Here is a 26,174-nt window from a genome sequence, read left to right on the forward strand (position 1 = left end):
AATCTTGATGCTTGTGCCCAAGTCCCCTTTGTGAGGCTCAAATCCACGGGCTAGGTTCGGGTCTCTCGAGGCTAGGCCCAAGACATTGGTGTCGGTGTCCAACCCTCCAGCAACCATGCTTGGGCACCCAAGCTGCCACACTCACATCATTAACACTAGGCTTGGGTCCATTGAGGCTGGGTTCGATTATTCAATGATTGGGGCCAAGTCCACGAAGGCCGGGCCCAAGGCCTCGATGCCATGTTTGGGTACCCGGTTCCTATGCCAACCGCCAGTGCCTAGGCCTAGGTCTACAAAGGTTGGGCCCGGGTATCTCGAGGTTGGGCTCAAGACCTCGTTGCCCATGCTTGGGTCCTCGACAATCGTGTTTGAGTACGCGACTCCCTCGCCCAAGTCCCCGGCATATGGACCCGTGTCCATAGATGCCGGGCTTGAGTCAATCGATGCCAAGTAGGGGTCCACAAAAGCTGGGATTGGGTACCTTGTGCACCGGGCCCCGGACGCCATCACCCGTGCCTAGGTCCCCAATGGCTATATCAATTACAACGCCAATTTAGTGGCACTTGGCCCTAGTCCATAGAGGTCGAGCCCGGGCTATGGAGGCCGGACTCGAGACCCTAGTACCCATGTTATGGTCCCCAACAACCATGCCAAGATACTTGACTCCAATGTCCACAGTACCAACGCTCGGACCTAGGTCCATCGAGGCCGATCCTAGGTCCACGGAAGCCGGGCTCAAGATTCTAGTACATGTTCTTGGGTTTTTCAACGATTTTTCCCGATGCCCGACTCTAGTGCCTAAGTCATCATCGCCCGAGCCCAAGTCCATAGAGGCTAAGATCGAGACCCTAGTACCCATATTGGGGTCCCCGACGGCCATGCCACTAATGCCAAGTCATCATACTCGATTCTTGTGTCCAAGTCGCCGATGCCCCAACCCGGGACGCCTATTCTACGTCCAATCGTGGGACTCCGGTTAGACGTCCAATCTCGAGACCCCGTCAACACCGCAGCTCGAGTCGATCTAAGCCAAGTCCATGTCCACAGAGGACGAGCACGAGACCAATTTTCATGGCCATGTCCTCGATGCCTTGGTACCTGGCTCCTCCGCCCAAGTAACTGCTACTTGGACCCAAGTCTATCGAGGTTGGGGCTCGAATAAATGGATACCAAGCTCAAGACCCCATGCCTATGACCAAGTCTCTAGTGCTTGGACAAGGGAACCCCGATGCTCGTACTTAGGTACCCAACTTCCAAGCCCAAGTCACCGGTACCCGGGCCCGAGTTCATCAAGATCGGGCTCGAGTTCCCGATAGTTGTATTCGGGTTCCTAGTGGCTAGGCCCGAGGAACCTTGGCTCCAGCGACCTGGCCGTTGGGTATCCCTTATATCTCATGATTAGCACATGTCTCTTTAGAAAATAAAATCAAGCTTTTCAAGTTCATTCTCGGATTTCCATCGAACACTAGAAAATTTTTCCCTTTTTTTTTCTGAAAAATGACTAAGATGTTCAATTTTTGTTTTGAAATAAACAAAATATTAGTTTAGTCTGCATTGATATGGTCTAGACATGCTTTGGTTCGCCATGTTAACGATTTCTCTCCACATGTATGATGGAAGATTAAAATCAATACAAAGAAAAATTGTAAATGATGCCTTTTCTCCGCTACCCTACCAAATATCGCACGTGTGAAGTTGTAGACTTTCCCTAGCCCGCCTGAAACATAAATCACAAAGATGGGCAGTTGTCGAATTGGAACACAAATCATTTTGCCCATAAAAATTCCCATAAAAGACGCATCCGCCTCCCAAAATCCCATGGAGAATATTCCTCTCCCGTGGAACTAATCCGACGGCCAATAATGTGGCACGACGATTAGGACCCACCAAATCTTGAAAATTCATGGAAAAATGCGAATTCCCTTTCTCTCTCTCTCTCTCCACGCAAAGTTACAAGCGCAGCACACGTAGGACACCACGCGCGCGACAAAGCTGACGTAGCCCTCCAAGTCATTCCCCATTGTTTCCACCTCTATAAAAAACCACACCCACCACCACCAACGTACGACAGTTCGAGGACTCCGAAGCTCGCACTCTTATACTAAGGTCCGGCGTCCGATCGAGAATCCAAATTCAAAATCCTGATTCTTACATGGCCGGCCTCCAGTACTACTTCTTCCCCACCGACTTCTTCTACCCTCGCTCCCCGTCACCATCCCCCACCGATGGCAGCCCCGCCACGGCCGTCCTTCCTGTGCAGACCTTGAAAGGATCGGACGGCAGAGACGGTTTCGTCAGCCAGAAGAGTCCTCCTTGGCAGCCCTTCTCCGCTTCTGCTTCCGCCGCGTCACCGTCGTCGCTGGCACTCTCTTGGTCAACCATCGAAAGAGAGCTCCGTCGTGGACGGCCCATCATCGTCTCGGACACTCCGAAGCAAGTCTGACGCCGTCGGGGAGAACTGTGATTACTCAGAAGAGGCTTTATAAATAATCGCTTCTTTTGTAGTATATTCCGATTGATTTCGCTTTTGAGTTTTCGTGGGAAGCATCGTTCGTGCTTTGCTCACGGAGACTTCCACAAATATTGTGTTCCGCCGTTTAGTGAGAGTTCAATTCTCGCATGTTATTACACCGTTAGGCTAGCAACTTTCAATTTTTAATAGGTCTACATAAGACCAGTTTGAAAGATCATTGCATGATCGTCTTTCCTTTATATAGATCAAATCCATCTTGACTGTTGATCGTGTGGACTCTATGTTGGGATGGACATAATTAACTATTTAGATGATAATGGGCTACGTAATCTGTAGACGATAACATAATTTCTAAACAATTTGACCAATGAAGAAATATGCTAGCAATGTTTCTAAACGAAGTAAATCGTGTCCGTAGAAGAATATGAACATCTTACGGTGGACATACGTTTGGCATGTCTATGGAAGAATCTAACACATCACAACCAACATGTCTCAGTAACACGAGAGGGAATATTCCAAGTGCCATAATAGAGTAATTCTTCTGTGCTAGATGTCAATGTGGGATGGGATAGGTGTAGGTCCGGCAATTGCAAAGGGCATGAAAGCTCCGGACTGATATGACATCCACATTGTTGCAAAATAATTCTGAAGCTAATTAATTAGATTAACGTAAAAGAATAAAATGATCATAAAAATAAATACCTATAATATACACACACGTGGTTCGATTTAAATATTGGTATCTACTTCACAAGAAAAGCTGGTAGCAAATAATTTACTAAACAATTGGAGAATCATATATTTATATTCACTCACACGCTCAAATATTTCACAGCCCTACATTATATCCAAACTTTCGATAATCAGCCTCACAAAAAATTACCTCACAACTTTAAAACGCTCGTGCCTCCACAAAAAGGAAAAATAACACAATTAGAATAGAGAACTCACAGAACAAATCCGTCCGTGTTCGGAGCTCTTCGCACGGCTAATAAGATAACTTTCAAGTTCCGTTTGTTTCACGAAAAATGAATAATTTAGAAAATATTTTCCTACAAAGGTAACTTATGTCTCTGGAAATAATTAGTCGATAGAAGATGTTTTCAATTATCAACAATTATGTCTAAATATTTTCTTGATCGATGAAAATATTTTTCGTTCTTTTATTTTTGTAAGAGATAGAAACAATTTAGAAAAATATTTTCCGCGTCATTCATTTTTTTCGGAATATGTGTCCTTCAAAATAAATAATTTAATCTGAAGAGGGAAGTGTGGGAATTTTGTCCTCACATAGGTACTCAATAATTCTGACCGACAACAATTCTTCCCGTAAATCCTTCTTATATTATGGATTTGGGTTGGCTTTCGTACACGGGTTAGAACTCGAAACATCATATAAACATTCTTGACCTTGGCTCAACGTGTGCAGCCAAGGCATAGTGCTCATCAAACATGCCGTCTCTCCCACACCCCAATAAGCAATCACTCTTTACAAATGCCAATTGAGCTCAACGAAAGCTTGAGTTTTGCCAAAGAAATGGGCGTAGTCATCATGTGTGCCGAGTTATCCATTGTCGCGATCTTCTTCACAACAACCTTGTCCTTCGCCACAACATCTCAAATGAAATGGCAGTTGATATCAATATGCTTTATTTGCTCGTGATAAATCAGACTATCAACCAGTTATATCATACTTCATTTGTCACAATATATATCAACATCTTTCTGCTCCAACCCAAAGTTCGAAAGCACGTGCCATAGCCTTATCACCTCATTTGCTATAAAATTTAGTGTCAAGTACTCTGCCTCAGTCAAAGACAAGGCAACGTTGTCTTGTAAAGATGATTTTCAATCGATCGCATTACCTATCAGCGTGAGCATGTATCTTGTTAAAGATCTACACTCATCCAAGTCAACGGCATAATCAGAATCTATATAACATGTGGTCTCATTGTCGTCTCTACAGTGCACTATACTAGCGTCTATTGTCTTCTTCAAATATTTGAGGATCCACTTTACAACTTTCCCAATGAACTTTTTCAAGTCATTTTATGGAACAACTAGCACTTGCTCGAGCTTATGAAATGCCATACCTAATGCATACCATGGTGTACATAATACTATCTATTGCACTAGAACAAAGAACACGGGACATAGGCTCCTCCTTATTTTAAGTCTGCATTGATAACTTATCGGAAAGTTTAAAGTGTTTGATTAAAGGAGTACTCATAGATTTTGATGATCGTATGTTAAAATATACCATAATGTTATCAATATATTTCTTTTGAGATAGACGCAAAAATCTAACAATCCTACCATGCAAAATTTCGACACCTAATAGTTTCTTTGCCCCATCTAAATTTTTCATCTCAAACATAACACTCAACTATCACTTCAGAACATATATTTACATGCTATCAACATGTCATAACATCTAATAACTTATAAATCAAAGTGTCATCCTTCAATCTCCTAAGCATGCACAGCTATCCAATTGACTTTTCGAATAATTTTGACTAGCCATGAAAGCATCAAAATGTTTATACTACTGCCTAAGAAAATATTTCAGCCCATGCAAAATTTCTTTAATAAGCAAACATGATCTTCCTTACCCGAAATAGCATATCCATCTAGCTATCTCATGTAAATCCGCTCCTCAAATTGACCATAAAGAAACACCGTTTTCACATCTAGTTGTTCATACTCTAGATCTTGTACACCAACTAAGGCAAGTAATACTCTGAATAGAAGTATGTCTACCATAGGAGCCTCATTGGAATCAATTATCTCTCATTGTATATACTATTCGCAACAAGCCTCACCTTATACCTTGCTACTTTGATACTAGAAATGCCCTCCCACCTTTTGAAGACCCATTAGCATCCAACAATTTTCAAGCTCTTGGATACTTTGACCAACTCCCATGTGAAATTCCATTGAAGTAATTACATCTCCTTGCTCATGAACGTTAACCACCATGCCAACTAAGCACTAGCCATCATCTTATAGTCAATGCATAAACTATATTTGTATAATTACAAGGTACCAATGATTTGATTTGTCTTCTATATTTGCCTGTGGCCAGAGTGTGATATGACCATACTAATTATTTTGTATGACTGATTTTAGGAACTACAACATCTTCGGTTTCACCTTCTACTACCTCTAAGGTCTCCAAAGTCTCTATTTGAATCTCCACCTCGTTATTGAAATCATGAATATTTCGCTCAACTAGTTTATGTCTCAAAACTCCTCTATCGAAGCACAATAATCTTGTTGAAGATCAAGTCTATGCTAATTAGAGAATCGAGTGACCTCGGATCAATTTACCGCAATAAGTAGACTTTCTTCCCATTTGCATAACCTAGAAATATGCACTTCTTTACCCTCAACTCAAGCTTAACATCACTAGAATGAATGAGTATATATGCAGGTATTTGAATACTCGTAATCCGAAGTGGTCAATAGGTTTCCTCGGCCATACTTCCTCGGGAGGCATCCACTTAATAGCAAATGATGAATATCTATTACCAAAGTAAAGGGCAATGTTTACTAGTTTGGCCCCAAATTCCTCACCTAGTTTGGCACGCTTTTCGCTTGACTTGAGCTTGCTTAAGTAAAGTTTTGTTCTTACATTCCGTGGCGCTTTTCTACTATGGTGTCCTCAACATTGTGCAATGTCTAACAATCCCTTCTTTCTGAAAGTATTCGGTCCAATTATTACTACAAATCTCTATGCCCTTTTTTATTCTAAGGCACTTGATTTGTTTTTCTGATTGCTTCTTAAAATGTGCCTTAAACTCTTTGAATCAATCAAACACATTAAATTTGTGCTTTAAAAAGTGTAACCACACCTTCCTTGACGGCATCCGCCACACTACTTGTAGCATTCTACTTATTACCTTTGTTTCTCATCATCGAACAATCTCTTCTCATGTGGTCCTCCTCGTTACACTCAAAGCATAACACACCGCTGTTAGACTTCTTAGAGTGCGACTTCGGCCTACTTTTACCTCTATTACTACTAGACCTCGGTGTTGATGCGTAACTTGATTCACTAGCCCCTTGCTACATCCTACGCTAGACCGTCATCTCGCAACTTCTTCTAACACTTCTTGAAAAATAAGGCAGACTTCACATCTTCCAAGATAATCACAATATACTCCTGTAATATTGAATCTGTAACCCATGACTCTAGTAGTGAACCCAATAACATCATGCCTTGTTTTTCATCAAATAGGGCCTCTTCACATTCTTTAGATCCATCATAAGTTTGTTAAACTCATCATAAGTTTGTTAAACTCATCCAACTAGGCTCTGATGGAATTATCTTTAGTATATCGAAGTTGAAACATATTTTGACCAAAAAACAAAGCTGAAACATCCTCCTCAACATCTATAGGCAATTATTTAAACCCCTGGTTACACAGTGTCAGAAATTTTGCTCACAATTCTTGACATCCTTCTTCTCGACCACTTTTATTACTTTGTCTGATAGGTTCAACAAGATTTTACTATTTGCTCTCTCCATCACCTCATCCTTATTGGCATCTTTCATCATTCCAGCAACTTAGCCTTGTCCTAGCCGGACCTTGAGTTGTGAATAATGCACGTTATGGTAACGATATACAATCTAAAGTTGTTCCTCTCGTTAAATTTCTCAATTTCTACTTTTACCCAGACATAATTGTAACAAATGAATTTATAGACAAAGATCAATTAAGCAAAAGCCCCAAATTAAATCTAGAAATAGTTCTGACATAAATATGTCACAATATAAATAATACTATTTTGATTTTTTTTAACTAGACCTTCTAGGCTGCAAGTTTATCACCCACTTTGGCGACTTAACTACGAAATTAACATAATGTTAGAAAGGATAATGAATAACATCAACTATATGAAGATTGGTTCGCAAAGTTAGTCTATCAAATGGTTTAGTACATTGTTGTTGGGGTTGAACATGACCCACTAGTTTGAAGGCATACTTACAATCTGTTGCTTATATGATTTAGCATATTTTTTTGTAGACCGACTTTAGTATAATTACCGTTACCCGTAAGCTAGCTATGAGCGTGTATGAGATTGATACAAGAAAAATATTACCAATGCTCGCATAGGTCAATATAATTCATACAATGAGTTACGTGGTAAGCTTTTGTCGAGTATTAAACATGGCTTTTTTAAGCGGTAATGACACTCTAAGTCTGCAAATATTTGGCCATTATTCGACCAACTCTCTGAAACTTCATTTTTATTACAATCAAGTACCTCGACTTTTCAAATTTGGCTCAATGCAAGATATTTGTTGAACTATCGAATAAGATAATGGTGAGACTTTTAAACGACCGCAAACGATCATAATGGCATCCTACGTTGCCCCATCAGCGAAGATTTAATGAATAGCTGAGATTGCCCATGACAGTGGGCACTCTCCCCTAATCATCCAACATTTCAAATCCAACTCTTATTTGTTTTGAAGAAGAGAAGCTCATCCATCGCTGCCGCCCTTGAACTCCACCAACAAAGACTTGAAAACCACCATACCAGCAGCTCCACCCGCGTCGACGATGCCACCACCGACCCCACTCCATCAGCGAAGGCTTCATAGATTGGCCAGAGTTGTCCGTGGTGGGTCTCTCTCTTCTAGTCATCCAACATCTGCACGTTCGCAAAAGTACTAAGTAGTTTGTGGCGCCGCTACCCATTGTTTAAATGTTCACTCGCGCTTCGTTTGTTAGTCAGTATTAGCCAGGGGTGTCAATATGAGTCGTTGTCTCGTGTTTTCACTCGTATCTATAAAAGTGAGTTATATATGGGTATGTTCAAATTTGTCATATAGACCATAGTGGATTTTGACTATAAAAAAAAAAGGTCCGAAACAAACGGGTTTAAATGGGTCTGTTATGAAATCCACTTTTAGCTCATAAAGTATGAAAAGAATAAAAGGTTTAGTCCACCTTCGTTCTTCCTTCTTCGCTAGACTCTTCTCTCTCTCCCTCTTCGATTGCAACCACCGTCACTCGCCAGCTCTCCCCCTCCTCTTTGATCCCAAATGATCGGCGTCGCCATTGCTACCAGCGCCTATCTTTGGCTTCGCCAACACCCATTTCCGATGGCCTTCCAAGGAGCTGAACTCATTTTGTCTCCAGAATCGCACACTTCTTTGCTTTCTGGTTGCTCTGGCTTAGCGTACCTGCGGGGAGCAACTCAATTATGGCCGATTCGATACATTTTTGCCCAACTCGGCCTCTCCGCAGAATTTCACGGTGTTAATGGTTCCCTGTAGCTCCTGTTGTCTGACTCCTTCCATTTCGTCTCTTGAAAAAAAAGAGGTTTAAAAAGAAACGATACACAGATAGATAGGATGGAGGCCACTGAGTTTGATGGAGTTAGGCAAGTTTCTCAGCTCCAAACAGTGAATTTGATCGAATAGTAGGAATGTTCACTGCATGTCTGAGAATTTGGTTCGGATATTCTTGACCCGATCCGACCCGCCTGACCCATTTGATGGCCAAACTTGCATGGTTGGTGTGTACACTAGCTTAAAGAACATGGTTGAATCCTGGTTGACTCATATGGGATCACAGCATTTAACGGTGCTGAAATCGATCGTGCTCATTCCAATGAAATGTCCCGCATTCTTTTGACGAGTTTAGTACTAAGTGCGCACGACACACGCGACCAAACGCAAAACGCACGTGGCTCTTCCCCTCCATGCAAGACCCCACCGTTTTCCACGTGCCATGACTGAAAAAACAAAAAACTCACAGCCCAAAACTCCTTACGTAGAACCTCCTATATAACCGCTGTCTCATCAAGACAAAAGCACTAGGCCAAAGCCATGTCGGCTGGCCCTCCGCCCCAGAACCACCCTCCTCCGCCGTGGGAAGTCGTCCTCCTCGTCTCTCACCACCTCGACCCCAAAACCCTGGCGGTCGCCTCCTGCGTCTGCAAGTCGTGGTGCGCCTCCATGTCCTCAGACAACCTCTGGAAACCCGTGTGCGCCTCCCACTTCCCTTCTCTCTCCGCCCTCCAGTCCACACATCCCGCCCTCCCCTACCGCCGCCTCTATGCCCTCGGCCTTGCCGCCGCCAGGTGCCGAGCACGTGCCCCCGCAAAGCCCCACCTGTCCCTTGATGACCTCACGTTCGTCGTCGACGTGTGGTCCCAGGACCTCCACATCACCACCATGTCGAAGCCGGGGGATGAGATCGCGCCTGACCCGAACAGGCTGTTCCGGTTCGAGCTCGTTGCCGATGAGGAGCGCCTGTCGGCAATGGAGATCATGGACCACGTGAGGATCACGTGGATTGTGGCGCTGAGAGGGTGGAAGGCGGTGTTCACGATGATGGAGTGCGAAGGGAAGGCAAGCTTCATTCCCGGGGCCGAGGGTTGGTTCTCGCAGGAGCTGCCGTCGCCAGAGTGCTGCTCAAGCGCCACCGCCAGCGGGCTCGTGGCGGACTTGAAGTTAGGGTTTGGTAGCAGGAATGTGACGGGGGGGAGAATCAAGGTCGAGAGAGTAAGCGTGGGAATTCTGAGTATGTCGCGATGGAGGTACGCAAGTATGGAGGATGGTTTGAGGTACTTGCAGAACTTTCTAGCTTGACGTAGGAATGTGAAAGTTTTTATGTCGGTTGATAACGTGGAAAGGGAGGATATCTCTCTTTGTTGTTTTTGTCGTTATTGTGAGTAAAAATTGAAAAAAAAATCTAATTATTCTCAGGCAAAATGGATTTGAGTCATCTATGCGTCTACAGGCGATTCCGACTTTCCGCTTGAAAAGAGGCTGTATGTTTCTATCATGTTGTAATGCCCGTCTTTATAACCCACCGACCAAAAAAATTTGATAGAGGAAGAAGGCGGGGATAATTGATGTTTTAATCCTAAACTTTCAGGTGAACTGATGTGGTTTTTAAATCTTAATGCATGAAAATTCACTTCCGATAAATTGTTATATGAAATTACTAACATGACGATCCAATTCACACGTCTTCGATTCGATGAGCTAGAAGCGGGAGCAGTGGAGCTGAGGCCCTTCGCCACCAAAAGGGTGGTAAGGATGAGATGGTCATGGACGAGCAACCGTCGCGGTCCCATAGGCAATGGCTTCAAATGGCTTCCATCACACTCCTCCCGAGGGGATCGTGTCCTTGCAATCGAACTCGAAACATCTTTGGCGGGAAAATCTTCGCATTCTCCTCCTTTCTCCATCTTATATTCTGAATATTAGAGGACGAGTTCAAGCCACCGTGGACAAGGTCAAGCCACAGTGGGGCACTTTGGTCGATCATGAGGCCTCAATGACGCGCGGTTGTTGAAAAAATATTAAGATAATAGGAAAAATAAGAGTACGCGAGAAAAGCACGATCAAAATGTCCGAGGCCTACAAGCACCGTCTCAAAGATACTTTCGTCCCTTGAAGTACAAAATTCGATGAGATAAGCTTTAGCAGTCTATCTTTTCAAAATACAACGGATTTTGTTTCTCATTTTACAAAGAATAATAGAAGGAATATACATAACCTTACGTGTATAATCAAGTAAGGAAATGAAAGGTTGAAAAGAAAATAATATTCTCTTTTTACTTCAGTGTATCATGGTAAGGAAATGAAAGCTTTGAAAAGAAAATAATATTCTCATTTTATTTTATATTCAAACGAAGGAGAGCCGCTAAGAAATCGGCTGTTGTGAAATAATGGGGGGTTTATAAAGAAATAAATTAAGTTGTCATAGACCCGGTATAAGGCCGTTGTAAAACCGTTATAAAGTGATGGCTTCTATGGCAGTCATCCATTATCAAAGTCATTAGTTTTAAATTTTTCGAAATTACCGAAATATCCAATAATACTCACATACTTTAAAATGTTTTGAAAAGAGAAAATAGAATAATCTTGAGTTGTCGGAGCGTAGTACATGAGAATTGGTGCTTGTTAGGTTATGTACCAGTTCTAGAAAGAATGAAATATAATTCACGAAATCATTAATGAAGGTTGAAACTTCTATGAACCAAGAATTTCTTTTGGGAATTATAATTTTCACTAATCACATTGCACTCCCACAAATTTTGTTGTTCAACGCAGTTTTGCATTAATAGGCCATGAGAATTTTTGGTTTAGTCATAAGTGCTCTAAAAAAATTCTCATAGGAGGGGCCCCACTCTACACTTATATAAGTGATTCCATCAAATGTATTATGCATTTTAATACACTGCCAATAATGGCTATGAAATTCATTAAGAACTTAGCTCAACATTTTTTTAACTGTAGCCTTGCACAATTCTCATCTTAGAAGGGACAATAATTTTTTGATAGTGTATCACTAGATTAACATTTGACTTGTTATTATCCATATGAACCTAATTCATGACATTGCTAATCATATAGGTTGGGTTACCATTACTGTTGGTTTTCTTCAACTTGCTTATGCCCCATTCCCCTTGATGTATCGTTCATTAATTTCTTCCCAATGGTTGGTCGGAGGATCAACCAAGTTCATTTTGACGTTACATGTTCATTTTGATTTTACATAATCGATGGACATAATTTTATCTTTTTTTTGGTATGGAACATAATTTTTATCTTTAAGTAGCTGCTTTATCACATCATGCCTCAATCGGATATATCTTTTAATTATTAAAAGTTCTGTTCTTTGCAATAACTATTGTTGCTTTGCAATAGCGATTACCACTTGGCAATGATGCATAGATATGTAAGATGTCGGTTTCATTCCCTTTCGCAAAAAAAAAAAAAAAAAAAATTGGGGTCAATCACGAGAACTTGAGTTGTTTTCGAAACATCAAAATAGATAACTTTTTAGCATTCGCCTACTAGAGTGTATAAGGGTAAAGTATTATGTTTTCACATATGTGCCTAGCAAAACCTGAGTCTATCACACATTTGCTTTGCATTGGCAACAATATTGGCTTTGAAGATGACTACAATAATTATGTCTTTAGAATCATCTGCTTCAATCAAGTCGACTTTTAGTTTAGTAGAATTGTCATTCCTCCCATAATATTTTTGGTTAATTTCCAATTTACAACATCTCCACCAAAGATGAACACATATCTACTAGTGTGTTTTGTCTCTTTTGAATCTCGGTTAGAGTTAGCATCGCACTTTCCTTATGATACAATGGGAAATTCACGATATAAAATGCTTTAATTGTATCACAGCGCAGTATCCCAAAGAGTGAGGAGCATATTTCCTTTAGCCATGCCTAAATAAATGAGGCATCCTTAACAATGGGAATATTATTTCGAAGTGCATAATGGCCAATGGCTAGAGCATGGTAATGGTGATATAGCATGAATCGGAACTGCAGAGGTGGAGGCATCAACTACGGCGGCAACGGCAACGTGGAAGTTCCAATTTAATAATCCATAAGGCAATCATCCTTCAAATATTGCATAACATGAAAAGTAAGAATAGTTGAAAATACGTTGAAAAATATGAGAAAAGTAATATCAAACTATCTCAGATGTACAAGCACAAGCAGTGATAGACACAATGGCAGTTCGTGCGGCTCCAACGAACAAAGGGAGGGTAACGAGAGCGACAAAATGTCGATCAGGGTGGCGGCGAGAGTTCCACCCTTTGAATACCCTTAAGCTTACTATGTCCCGGAATAGGTCCATGTGGATATGTATAGGTACCTCCTTATTTGAGATGTTTCCACCCCTTTTTGAAATACAAGAAAGTAATTGCAACTGTTGCTTCAAGAATTCTAATCTTGATGTTATTTTATCAAGAAGTTAGATATTTTCTCGAATGGAAAGGAAAAAAAAAACAGTGAGGATAATGCAATGTAATGACCGCATTTTCTTGTCTGCGCATCAACTCTCTCTCTCTCTCTCTCTCTCTCTCTCTCTGGTCTTAAAGGGACGGTGCGATCCGTCTCCTTCAAATTCAATCCTCTTTTCCCATCCCAAAATGGCGGCAGAAGCTGTTCTTGTTCGGAGAAGCATAAGCTCTGCTTCATTTGGCTCAAAGTGGCGGACGCCGCAGCCGCACAAGTTCGAGGTCTCGCGCTGTACAGTCTGTGCTTGTAGCTCCGTCGACGGCAGAAACAAGTTCTACAAAGAACTTGGTCCCTCTCTCTCTCTCTCTCCCTCTCTCCCTCTCTCGCCTGATTCCATTATGTTGGTCTTTCTTGAATGCTTTCAAGAGGGTAATTCTTCGTTTTTTCAGATTAAGATAGAGTGCTCGGTTCATTTGCAAACGTACATGTGATAGATGGTGAGATTCTTTGACATGTCGTTTAGACTGCTTGTGAAAAAATCCAAAGGTCGTGGTAAAGAAAAAAAAAAGGAAAGAGTGAACTTTCCGAAATCCATCGTTCAGACAATCATGTCTTTCTTGTAAAATTTGCAGTCAGTACATATCTTTTGGGCTTGTAGCTTTCTCGCCTGGCCTTTTGCTTATCTTATTGACTTCCCGCGAATTCAACAGAGAACTCCCATATGTGAGGGGTTGTTGTGATTCAAAAACAAAAAGTTATCACCCTAGAGGAAAGATTCTTCCTTTCTTTTCCCTCGGTGTTCCAAATATCCTTGGTCTCGCAGTTAGCTCTTCAGAATTTCGAAGCACGGGTTCATTTGATTTCTGTGGTTGTGTTTTAGCCGTTGCGAGAAAGTTATGTCGAACGTGATGAAAAGGATGGGTTTTGCAAAATGTGACTTCTGTCAGAGGAATTTAAGTAAAAGTGTGATTTTCTTGTCTAGTCTAATGCGAGTTCTGTGAAATGTAAGGAGTGGTGTTTCTGGGATGTTGCTGGGATATAAATCATTGCATTTAGGAATAAATATAAAATTGGTATTTCTTTTTCTCCAGGGTTGTTTGCGCTAAAAAAGAAGATCGAAGATGCAGTTCAACGCACTGAGATGATGGCTCCTACTGCACTGCAAATCGAAGAAGCAAGATGGGTTAAGCTGGATGGACTGATTCGAGACTACGACCTCTGGGATGACCCTGCTAAAACCAATGATGCTCTTGTGAAGTTGGCAGATATTGCCAGCGCAGTCGACGCTCTGAGGGATTTAACTTACAAGGTGATGTGGAATGCCGTATCCATCTCGTAGAATGTGTGGATTAAGTTGGGCAATTGTTGGGTCATTGGTTTCACAATATCTGTGCCGAACTCTGAAAGCATGTGCCCATACTTCTTGTCACATCTCTTCTTCTGAGATTAACTTGATTCGTAATATGTGAATGACTGTCATGTCTAGTTCAACTGTATCAATTGAAGGGAGTGCAACTGCTGGGCTTTAGTTGGCTTTTGTCTGCTGCAATTTGCAGGCAGAAGAAGCAAAGCTGATTACTCAACTGGCGGAGATGGATGCTATTAATTATGCTCTTTTCGAGCAGGCATACACTGCATCTTTGGATATGGGCAAGTTTTTTGACCGGTATGAGATGTTAAAGCTTCTTAAGGGACCATATGATGTGGATGGAGCATCGATGGTCATCAAAGCTGAATCCAATGGCAATTACCATGAGGTTTAATAATTTAACTTTGTTTCCAGGATAATTATGCCTACGTAAATAGATGATGATTTATATAGACTCTTCCATCGTAATGGCCATTGAGATAGACTGGATGTGAAGTCTCTGGTTCCTGCTTTTTTATAAAGGTTACACCAAAATATGGGAGTTTCAAAGAACATGAGAATGAAAAAACATGTAATGGTGTGACATCATTAGGGGAATGATGTTAGTATATACATATGCTTGTGCGGATCACCATGTCCGTTAGTTCTCATATACGAATCTCTCTGCTTGACGACTTAGATATCTTGAATACCGATCGTGGGATTTCTCGAGGGTTTAGCGGATATTTAATTTAGTTTCTAGTATCGTTAGTCCCGTGGGATATATTCGCATCTCCCTCCCCTGAATTTTAGTTTGCCTTTAGCTCTTCTATGCTTTCGGAAGTGAACATTGAGTGAGAATGTGATGGCTATCAAAAGAATAATGAGAAAAAAAGGAAGAGGTGAGAATTTGATCAGTCTGGATAGTGGTTCGATATCTTCACCACTATGAGGATACTTCTGCGATGAGGGTACTTCGTCTCGACATCAATATGAACTAGGGCAGGGGATGATTAGTTACAACAGGTGCAATCCTGGAAAGAACTGAACGACATTTATATTGGACTGTAATATTCATCTATAATGGGGATATATTTTTCTTCCATTACCTATTTCAATGTTATTCCTTGTTTATGCTGACCAAAAAAAAAAAACAAAAACTTTTGGGCTTATGCCTCTGCCGGCTCCAATCTCTCTATCTCTCCTGCATTTGCTGCTCCAGTTATGGGCTGAAAAACTACTGAGAATGTACCAAAAATGGGCTGAGAAGCAAGGTTACAGAGGGAGGATTGTAGAGAAGCGTCTGGCAAAGAACGGTGGAATCACTTCTGCAACAGTTGAATTTGAATTTGATTATGCATATGGTTATCTTCAAGGTGAGATGGGTGTTCATCGATTGATAAGAAGTTCAGAAACTGGATCAACAATTGATGAGGTAGGGTTACAGTTATTGTTGTCATTTTGATGAAACATTGACTTATGCATACTTGCTATTGGTTTTTGACTTCTTCTTAATAATGGGCTCCGAATGATTCCTTTCTTCTCTTTCCGGAGATCTCAGACGGCGAAAGTGGCATCTTGTCAGTGCATGATTAATATCAAGAACTAAGTCTATTAAAGACGTCACTGACATGTAAATGACTGTGCACAAGGAAGAACATATCGAAATTGGAAGATTGATTGTTTTTGTGGCTCTTTCATCAATCAAAGCAGCTAGATATGAACTTGTACTCGTGACTCCTTATCGTATATATTTGTGTAAATTCTTTCTTGACCTTACCTTAATCGCACACTTTAGATGTTTGTGGCACCTAGATGTATACATGTACCCTAGAGTCTAACATCAGTTCAAAGATATAAGATATGCAACTTCAAGTGGCATGTGAATTAATTTTGCACGAGCTTAAGGTTGATAGTTCACTCAAAAACATCGCCAAGGGAATAGCTGCATTTTATAGGATCCTACCATTCTGGCCTTTTCTTTTTCTTTTTATAGCAATATCTGCTTCTTATCCAATAGTGAATTGGAGGTCGAGATGAGCCTCTTCTGTGGAATGTGTTTCTGTTCTGCTACATCATTGGCCCCTTAAATCCCTGCCAGTTCCTCATTTTAGTACTCAAAATTTGCAGGTTAGCTTAGCCGCTGTTGATATAATTCCTCTGTTCCATGGTTCGGCCCCCGACCTACAAATTAATGAGGAGGATTTGCTAATCTTGTGCCCACCATCATCACCTGGAGTAGAAGCCAGTGAAGGCTGGTCTGGAGTTGTTATTCAGCATGTTCCTACTGGTTTTGCCGTCCAATCTTCAAGTAATGAGTTGTCTATTCGTTCATTTGTTGGAGTCCACCTTCCAACTCTAATTTGTTTATCAATGGTTTCCGCAATCCGGTTTTTACTCTAGAGAGAAGCAAATGCCGGTTCCTCAATAGATGGCAAATTATGCCTGTCCATTTTGATTGTTGGTGGTGATAAGACTTCTATGAAATCTTTCGACCTGTGTGGGAACACACGTTCATGATTGCCTGTCTAGTACCACATTTTTTTTGTGATCGAAAAATAAGACCTTGAAATTTTTATCCCACAGGTGAAAGGAGCATTTTTGCAAATAAGACCAAGGCCCTCAACCGGTTGAAGGCTAGACTTCTTGTCACAGCCAGCGATAAAGGAGTTCCCGACATAAGTGGCATCAAGAAAGAAGATATGTTCGATGTATGGCAAGACGAGGCCCGAAGATACGTTCTTTACCCTCACAAGCATGTGAAAGATGTAAGAAGTGGTGTTGAAATTCCTGACCTGTGTTCTGTTTTGGACGGTAATATAGAACCTCTAATTGGAGCTCATATCCATATGAGACGCTCAAATGACATGGCTCGATAGTAAATCAGTTTTACAAATTCACACTCTATTCATTTCTTTCTCTGCGTTGATTCTTCGCTTCAAAGTTTTAGCCCTTGTAATTTCTTTTGTTTTCATGTTAAAGATAAGACGATTGTACTTGCGCCTGAAATTTTCATCCCGTGCATGTAAACTACTCTAGATTAGGACTATCTGCATAGACTAAGCTTATGTACTGTCAATCCTCTTTGCCGGTTCACGATTTCTGCTGGCTCTAAGTTGGTAATATTTACCTCCGCTAGACATCGCTCCAAGTCCGATGAGTATGTTTAGGATGTCCATTCACAGAAATTCAGAATGATGTAACTAGGTATATATGTAGACATCCCAATGGTTGATTTGGTTTGAGGAAATATGGAGTGTGAATCAAACGCACGAGGTAGATTCGGTTCTTGATATTACTGTACCCATCGACCTTCGGCCTACATCTTCTCGGTTGGTTTATGAAGTCTGGGTATTTTCATGGATTTGGAATTTATGTGAATAAGGTGAACTTTCTAGCCAGGAGATTTAATAAACATGCCAATACACTAGTGATTAAGAGGCTTAAGAGCTTTATATTCGGACTTTAAGAAAGCTTTCATCTGGTCTAAATAATTAGCGAGGGTTTATTGAGGTCTGACCAGGTTTATCCTTGAGATGTGGAGGCACAGCAACAGTGTAGTTCTCGAGTTCGAACTGGGTTTGGAACCAAAAGAGACTAGTGACACATTTGTTCGATTTTATGTGGTTTTGTTGCGGAATCAGGACGACTACACCGAATAGGCTAGCTAGTCATTTTTGTAGTGATAGCTAGTGGTAGGGGAGCCTAGTAATGACAGTGAAGCTAAATTAGGAGGATCAACGGAGTTTTTACTAGTGAGAATACCAGCGTGAGTAACAAAAGGGGGTGAGAATCCTCCTGGCCGAATGACTGAGGTACTTAGTCGATGGATAATAGGTGAATCTTCCTGTGCTCATTGTAATTATTGAGGGAGTGACGGAGTTAGCCAAGATAAGCTTAATTGGTTTAAGTGTAGAAAGGTTGTGGTTGGCAAATCCGCCACACAGTAACCTTGAAGCATGATGGATAGGGCAACCAAAGTATCTTAATGCCTTGCTTCCAAGAAGAACTTATAAGGATATATTTAGTGTACCCTTACAAGAAGAACTTATAAGGATATATTTAGGCTACCCATACCGCGAACGAACGTATGTAGTAAATGAGAAGATCTTTCCCCCACCTTACCTTATGCTGGATACTTCACCATCAGACCAACTTAATGGTTGCCTTCTCTGCTAATGACTCCATATTTCGATTGAGCAACACTGGAGATGGTTCAACTACAACCTAGTATTCACTCCTGCACCATCCCAGCGCTGTCTCAAATCAGATTAAAGTGAAGAAATTCTTCTTTCACTATGCCAAGGAATTGTTATGTCGGTTACACCGGCAATTGCGGTTCGCTGATATAGAATTTAACCAACATAACAATTCCAGGCAAATTTTCCTTCCCATGCAAAGACAAATTCTAGGAGTCTACATATTTGTTATGGAGTCACAGCAAACTGCAACATACTTGAGCAGCAGGATTCCTTTAATAAATGAAACTTGCTAATTACATCTGTCTAGAACATCGCCGACATCTCCGTGCCTAGTTATGGCAACATCATCATCTTCAGGGTCTACCATGTTCATATTCAAAATTCAAGGCCCAATGACAAATTGCTGATACATGCTCCTTTGAGCTTCTCTAACGACAAGAGCCGAGCAAAGATCCATTATAAGTCATTGGATGCCTTACATTACTAAAAGACTCAGCACCAGACGGTTCGTAGACAACTGTCTTTCCAGGCTTCCTTTTCAATTAGAAAAAAAAAAAAAAAACATCCGCTAGACGATCAAATTGCATTGTGAACCAGGAAGGTTATACCTACAACTTGCACACAGCATGTCAGCATTACTCCCCTAAGGGCTTCGGCATCAGAATGTATGTTCAAAAACTTGCACGGATTTCTTCAAATGTGATTTCAATGTTCCATCATAACTCTTCCTCCAAAAAACACATTGTAGAATAATCAAGAAGAACCCAGATCGCTCCACAGGCCCAGACAAAGCAAATACTGTCTATCCTGTCATCTCGTCATCCTTTTCTTTGCCCCCTTTGCTGAGCAAATTTCTCAAAAAGTGACCATGACAAGAAAAGCTCAATACTTTTCACCAACCAGCATCCAAGATGAAGCTGCCGCACTACCTTCCCATAATCCATTCACCCAGATCCCAAAAGAGATGACAGAACTAAAGCTTGAGAATGAGGCCAATAGGACTATGATCACTACCGCTGATATCAGGAAGGATGTACGAGTCATGAACTTTGCCTGCTATAGATTCTGAAACAAGAAAATAATCGAGCCGCCACCCTGTAGATTTTTTTTTTTTTTTATGGTCAGTACAAGAGGACAGTTAACATGTGAGAATGCCTATTTCCATATGCTTCATCCGATAAGACGAAGATATGCATAATGACCCAAGAAAAAGCAAAAGGTTGTCATTGCTCATATTATCACCATTGAAGGAGAGAAGTGTAACATTCAATATATACTTTTCCATCAAGTAGATATACCTTTATTTGTCTTCCTCAAACCATGCCGATAACCCCAATAAGTATAACCAACAGCATGAGGATGCTGTCTTCTATAGGTATCAACAAAACCCCTTGACAGAAAGTTGGCCTCAAAAGATTCCCTTTCTTCAATTGTAAATCCAGCGCTTCTTTTATTTCCCTGGAGTCCCATGACAATCAGATTAATGACAGAAATAAGAAACATTAGATGTACCAAGAACTTCTGTTCGGAATGCCAAACGGCCTCAATTGTGATTTTCATCACCCCCTTCCCCCCACAAACCCCCGCCCCACCCAAAAAAAAAAAAAAAAAAAATCAGTTCTATGGAGGAAAAGCCTGAGTACGTTCTTTTCTCTGTTTATTTTGCTGTCTTGTTTTGGGTTTCTCCCCTCTTTTTAAGTGGGGTGGGGGAAATATCGTGTGGCAAGGACGTGGGACTGTGACAGTTAACTTAAAAAGCTGATGTGAATTATTAGCACACCTACTCAATCAAAGGCAGGAAAGGCACGTCGACTATTTCCCTTACCGCAGGATCGTAAATGTCTATTTCCTGATGGGCACAATTCAGATCACCAGTCAAAATCACGGGCTTCGACTTTTCAAGTTCCTGTATTGCCAACAACAAGCACAAATTTGAGTAAGAAATGAAACAATGTTGCAACAGAATAATAATATAGTCTGTTGGAAAACCTTTGTAGGTACTAGGAAAAGCAAAATGTAGAATTGATCCATGATATGGTCAATAATGACTCCAGAACAAAAGGCTAAATAGCTTTGTCGATAAACAGAAGGGCTACATAGAGCTGAACATACTTTTATGTAGCTGCCAAGAGACGGATCCCACTCTGTGGTCCTATATGTCTGACATAAATAATATAAGCAGTAGAATTAGAGAATCACATCAGCCAGTGTGTACCAAAATAAACCAATGAAATAGAGTGATACCAGTCTTCTCAGGCCGTCACCAGAATTTGGAACGTAACTGCTCAAGAGATAGAATGAATCAAATTCTGCAGTGATAAGCCGTCCCTCAGAATCATGATCTGATATGCCCAAGCCATATGTAACCGAAAGGGGCTTTTTCTGCACACAAAAAAGAAAAAAAAAATACTAACTTCAAAAATAAATAATCTGCGAAGGCCAAATCTAAGAGAAAGCCAAAAGGTACGGTATCCACCTTTTACATGAATTAATATAAGAGAAAAGGGAGTCCTTTTTGCATTTCCAACATACAAATTGCAACTTATACCAATTATTACCCTCCCACATCAATTGAGATGCTAATTCCAAATCATAAGCCCCTTAACCAGCTGATCATTGGCTGAGATCTTTATTTCAGGTGAGAAGAATTTCATTCGAATAAACACAAAGCAAATGGACTAACCCTGCTACAAGCATATTACAATGCCAATTAAAACATCAGAATATCTATACAAACTCCTACATTCTCGGTTAAAATATGACAATTCATTGTGGTCAAATGCACTCGCTGTAACAAATCAATGGGGCCATTAGGAATTTCTACTTTCTTACAAACTTTTTTAAGACATTTATTGGATGCTATGAAGCGCCAAAAGGACCAAGAAGGCACTATGGCTGAATGGGTTCAAATCACTCCTTCAAAGTGCTTTCAGGGAGAGAAACAAAGAAAATTAGGATGATGGAAATATTCCCCGAGATATCTAGTTTCTAGTAGCTCATTCAATACATAGCAAATCACATGAAGTCTATTTCTGCTCATTCCCAGCTTAAGACGATTTGACCATGAGATGACATGCCATCTCATTTCTCCACTTTTTCAAGGACAGACTGATGCTTTCAGGCTTTATTTATTCTTCTTTCAAGTACGCCAACAATCAGTTGCTTCCATCAATCTGTTTTGTTTCTTCTACTCAAGAAGTAACCAGGTTCTTCCTCATTTCCTACTAACTTTATCCAACATAGTGTCAAAGCAGCAGATTAAAACAGAATGTGTGGATTATAAAGCCAGAGATAATTAATTTCTCTCTCATTACAAAAATCAAACCTTTCTTATCCAAACCATACAGCACTCCAACTAAGATGGAAATCAAACAATATTCTTAAGACATATATAAGAAAATTTTATCACATTCCCAGAGGCTGGAAAGAGTGCTCCTGTGAGAAGAAAAATAAAGCATACCCGTGAGATAATTGCTGTACCAGAATAACCAAGTTTGGAAACACTGCAGGTCCAATAGCTGTTCTCATAACCTTCCATAAGCCGATCTTTGATTGCTTCCACATCCTTCTCCTGCATATAGGCCAAGTTAAATCATTAACAACCTCAAGCCAACATGAGGCCAGGAGCCAGAGAATTGATGCTCAGGAGCGATATGTTAATATTTTCCCTTAAGCAGAAATAGTTACCTGGTTGGCAGTTTGATTTGGTACGTGGAAGAAAATGGCAACGGGGAACATTATGTATTCGGGATGCAGTATGAAGGGGATATAGTTACTTTAGGACGCTTTTTCTGACTCAAACTCAAACATCGCATCGGAGTACATTTTCAGAGATCAGTTTGAGTAATTTAAGAAAGATGTTATGTTTAGAGCACACTTAATGGATTGATACCTTCTTTTCCAGTCAATTCATGTATAGTAGATGTTTAGAGCAGATATGTACAGTATGTATGAATTGATGATTACACCCTTCTTCTCCTTATACCGCCTAGAATGCTCGGAATGCCAAATCTCGTCTATTAAGTGTTTAGTGAAGCACGAATTGCAACGCACATACCAATTCATGGATCTTTGCTGTTTGAGCGAATTCTGGAACCCCAGATCCATAAAGGGGTTCATGATACAATGGTTTTGATGCAATAACTAGTAGGCATTGAATGTTCCAATAGCAAGAGATAGTCCAACAAACTCAGAAGAAAAACAAGTATACTTGCCTGGAGTTTGGTCTCCTGCAAGCACAATACATCAAACATTTCCCTTTGAGCAAGCTGACCAGCAGAAAACCCCTCCATCTTTAACAATGCTCTCAAACCATTGACATTCCAAGACATCAACTTCACAGAATTCACATTCCGTGAAAGAGGTGGAGGCCTCATGGTCCTAGGATTGTAAGCAACCCAGTGCTTCTGTGGCTTCTTGTGTGTGAGAATTGTCCATGGTTCTATCATTCCATTAACTTCACCTCCTCCTCCTTCAATACAAATTCCTGTAACTTGTTTCTTCGAAATGGATAATATTTCCCCTTTCGCCATTTTCCCTTTTGCCATTTCACCTGATAATTTAAACTAAGTTAACTGGGCAAACAGCATGAGCACATGTTACTATAATTAGTGCATCAGTACATATTTCACCTACCAGCAATTTCATCAGTCACAGTTGACTGCATCTGCTTCGATCTGATGACAATACCATCAACTTTCATTGTTATTTCCCTAGTAGACTGTTTTTCCCTCTTACTTCTTTGCATTTTAGATTTTGACTCGGAGCCAATTTCAACACAATTCTTCTCATCAGAGTTCTCTTCCCTCTTTGAAACTGAAATAGATTCAGAGAACCCATAAGACGCTTGATCCTCCGCCGCCCCTACAGTAACACCTACAATAGCCAATACAGGACAACCACCATGGTTGTCAACCACAATAGTGAGGAGTTCATCTTTGCACTTCAATGGGTTCAAAAAGAACATAAAAAATGGAATATAATATTGTTGAGCAAGCATTGAAATGTGTTCCCGTGAACTAAAAGTGCATAAAGAAGATTGCAAACTTAGAAAGTTTTCAACATCCATTGATGAGCACATGAAATAGATTTCAAACAGTTACGAAAGCTGCTGCTGTAAGTTCAAATAGGTACAGTTGGTGAGAAAAATTCTAATCTTGCTCCGTCTGCCAGGAATCAAATGATCTATCATTAAACTGTAAATAGACTATAAAGATGGTACCGTTCATTTCTTGATCGAAATAACACTTCAACGCAGATATTAGATCCGGTTTACGCCCTTTGGCCGGGATTCCAATTCTCCTGGTGTCAGGAGAAGATTTAGACAACCAGCAACGCACTAAAAAGTATTTTGCAGGGTTCTCAAACAATAATGTCGTCTTTCAAGATAATACAAAGCATGGTACACTGTCAGGGGGAACCAATCATGCACTAGAAATTATTTCTCCACATATTTCAAGTGCTTCAGAAAAATAAGAAAAACAAAACTCTTTCAAAACAAAACTCTCTCGAGTGGCATACCCTTCTATTATTCATCCTCTAGACAGATGATATTTCCAATATTGTCATGAGCATCTATTTTGTACATTAAACATCACATCAATTAGTCAGTCAATCCAATGTTAATAGAACTTGGGAATCTACGAAGGCAGTTCACAAGCAATTCCAAGAGGGTGCTAGAGTGTAAGTCTGTAGAACTGGCGGGAGAACTGAGAAGGTGCAATTTGTGCCTCTGAACTGCAACAGCAGCTGGGAAGCCAGTCCTTCGGCCCAGTCATTCCAGGTACTCTTCCGGCATGCTTTACAATGATGATTTAAAAGCCTCTCAAACGACCATAGAAACACAAAAAAAAATGAATTTACAGATATCATCATCATATTGAGAAAAGGCATGATGCAAAAATGTCACTTTCAAAAACACGTTGCTCTTTGTTGAAGGCAAAATATCAAGACTTCATGGTTTTCTATCAGAAATATTCATTTCCCAGCTAAATAGTCTCCCTTGCAAGCATCAAATAGAAAAACTTGAAGTTTTTCTCACTGTAGAGGTCACGCAGGAAACATTATAACAACGATAGCACGTTTGCAACATCTAACAAAAACAATTCATCCCCACCTCAATGTAGCTCTCAATTCCTGAAATGTCATCGCCTCAATTCTGGCCAGGTCATTTTTAAGGCCTACGACGTCGGTGATGCTTTCACCAGAATTTTCCTACACGAAAAGTTAATACTAAGCAGTCAAGTCGCCAAAACAGAGGTCGAGCGATAGGTTCGATTAAAAAGACAATACCTTGATATGACTTGTGCCAGAACTAGGAACTGAAGCCACTAATCCTTTCAATTTCTTCCCTTCCTTGTCCTCAGAAGTCGCCGACTCAGGTATCGATGAATTAGAAACGCCCCTTTTGGACCCCATTTCGCTTGCTCCGAGTTGGACAACAGAACGACCAACCCAGAATCTCGGAGCCGCTGCGAAACTACAACGTGCGAAAAGTCAGGAACTTTTTAAGAACCAAAGCAATGTAACTTCAAAGAGTGCAACTCGAAATTGCTGTCGCGTTGTCGCTCTTGCTGAGCGACCGATCGAAACGAAAAGGGAATCATATGGGAAAGAAGACTGGAAAGCTCGAGCATTTCCACGCTGGATATACGCAAATTAGAGAGGTCGGACGAACCTCAAAGAAGGGTTGGTGAAACCCCTCAACCCTAGTTGAAATGCTTGCCTCATGGATGAAGATTGCAGAGAGAGAGAGAGAGAGAGAGAGAGAGAGAGAGAGAGAGAGTACACTGTTGCTGAGCAGGAAGAAGAGACGCAGCACAAGGGCATAGCCGAGACCTTACCGAAACGCGAAGAAAGAACCGCCAAAGCGTGAAGATCGTGGGGAGCAACCGCCGGACTCCACGGAATCAACGGATCGTCCCACGTCTCCTTCCCACTCTTGCTCTGGCAAAAACCGCCATTTACGTGGGGTGCGGGTCCGGTTAGAGAACGAATATATCCCGGTCATGGGTCGAACATCTACGTACCGGCAAATATACTAAGGGACAGCATTTTCAAGCGGACCGGCATACATAATCCTAAGAACCCTTTTGATGTCTCGACAAATCTCAATTGCAAAAGAAACTTGTTTTCTTAAATGAGTAGTTGATATTTTTGTTGAGGCACCGAAGAGGGCCCAATACTCAATAGAATATCTTCATCCCATTGCAAATACAATTTTGGAATTAATCCTTCATCCCTTGATGGTGAAAATGTCTTCCGATCAGGCTGCTGATTGGCGCATCACCCGGTGGAAACAACGCTCCCACCACACTTTAATGGATATAAACGTGGGTTTGCATCCATGACTTTATATATATCCATACTTTATAACCCACCAATATGATTGAAGGTAATAATAGCAG

At 40.9% G+C, this 26,174-nt stretch overlaps 3 protein-coding genes across 6 annotated transcripts; 2 read left to right on the forward strand and 1 right to left on the reverse strand.

Moving 5' to 3' along the window:
- Positions 1-9,304: 9,304 nt before the first annotated feature.
- Positions 9,305-10,216, forward strand: LOC115737806 (probable F-box protein At5g04010). Its single transcript, XM_030670159.2, has one exon. The coding sequence runs from the start codon at positions 9,321-9,323 to the stop codon at positions 10,083-10,085; it is 765 nt and encodes a 254-aa protein (XP_030526019.2). The 5' UTR covers positions 9,305-9,320; the 3' UTR covers positions 10,086-10,216.
- Positions 10,217-13,047: 2,831 nt separating this feature from the next.
- LOC115737649 (peptide chain release factor PrfB3, chloroplastic) lies at positions 13,048-17,471 on the forward strand. Its single transcript, XM_030669869.2, has 6 exons — positions 13,048-13,566; positions 14,310-14,527; positions 14,775-14,975; positions 15,789-16,001; positions 16,697-16,877; positions 17,153-17,471. The coding sequence occupies exons 1-6, from the start codon at positions 13,248-13,250 to the stop codon at positions 17,443-17,445; spliced, it is 1,425 nt and encodes a 474-aa protein (XP_030525729.2). The 5' UTR covers positions 13,048-13,247; the 3' UTR covers positions 17,446-17,471.
- A 1,544-nt stretch (positions 17,472-19,015) lies between these two features.
- Positions 19,016-25,769, reverse strand: LOC115737647 (DNA-(apurinic or apyrimidinic site) endonuclease, chloroplastic). 4 transcript variants are annotated; one of them, XM_048282017.1, is made up of 12 exons: positions 25,611-25,769; positions 25,060-25,246; positions 24,884-24,981; positions 23,990-24,069; positions 23,404-23,583; positions 22,983-23,320; positions 22,229-22,339; positions 21,013-21,150; positions 20,881-20,928; positions 20,594-20,674; positions 20,067-20,226; positions 19,016-19,863 (listed from the first exon to the last, which is right to left on the reverse strand). In XM_048282017.1, the coding sequence occupies exons 2-12, from the start codon at positions 25,183-25,185 to the stop codon at positions 19,742-19,744; spliced, it is 1,482 nt and encodes a 493-aa protein (XP_048137974.1). In that variant the 5' UTR covers positions 25,186-25,246; positions 25,611-25,769; the 3' UTR covers positions 19,016-19,741. The 4 variants fall into 4 exon arrangements, with proteins under 4 accessions (XP_048137974.1, XP_048137972.1, XP_048137970.1 ...); XM_048282015.1 differs by having other exon boundaries at positions 25,060-25,247; positions 25,600-25,744; XM_048282013.1 differs by having other exon boundaries at positions 25,556-25,732.
- Positions 25,770-26,174: the final 405 nt, after the last annotated feature.

The sequence above is a fragment of the Rhodamnia argentea genome, chromosome 7, assembly GCF_020921035.1.
Source record: "Rhodamnia argentea isolate NSW1041297 chromosome 7, ASM2092103v1, whole genome shotgun sequence".
Taxonomy (NCBI): Eukaryota; Viridiplantae; Streptophyta; class Magnoliopsida; order Myrtales; family Myrtaceae; genus Rhodamnia; species Rhodamnia argentea.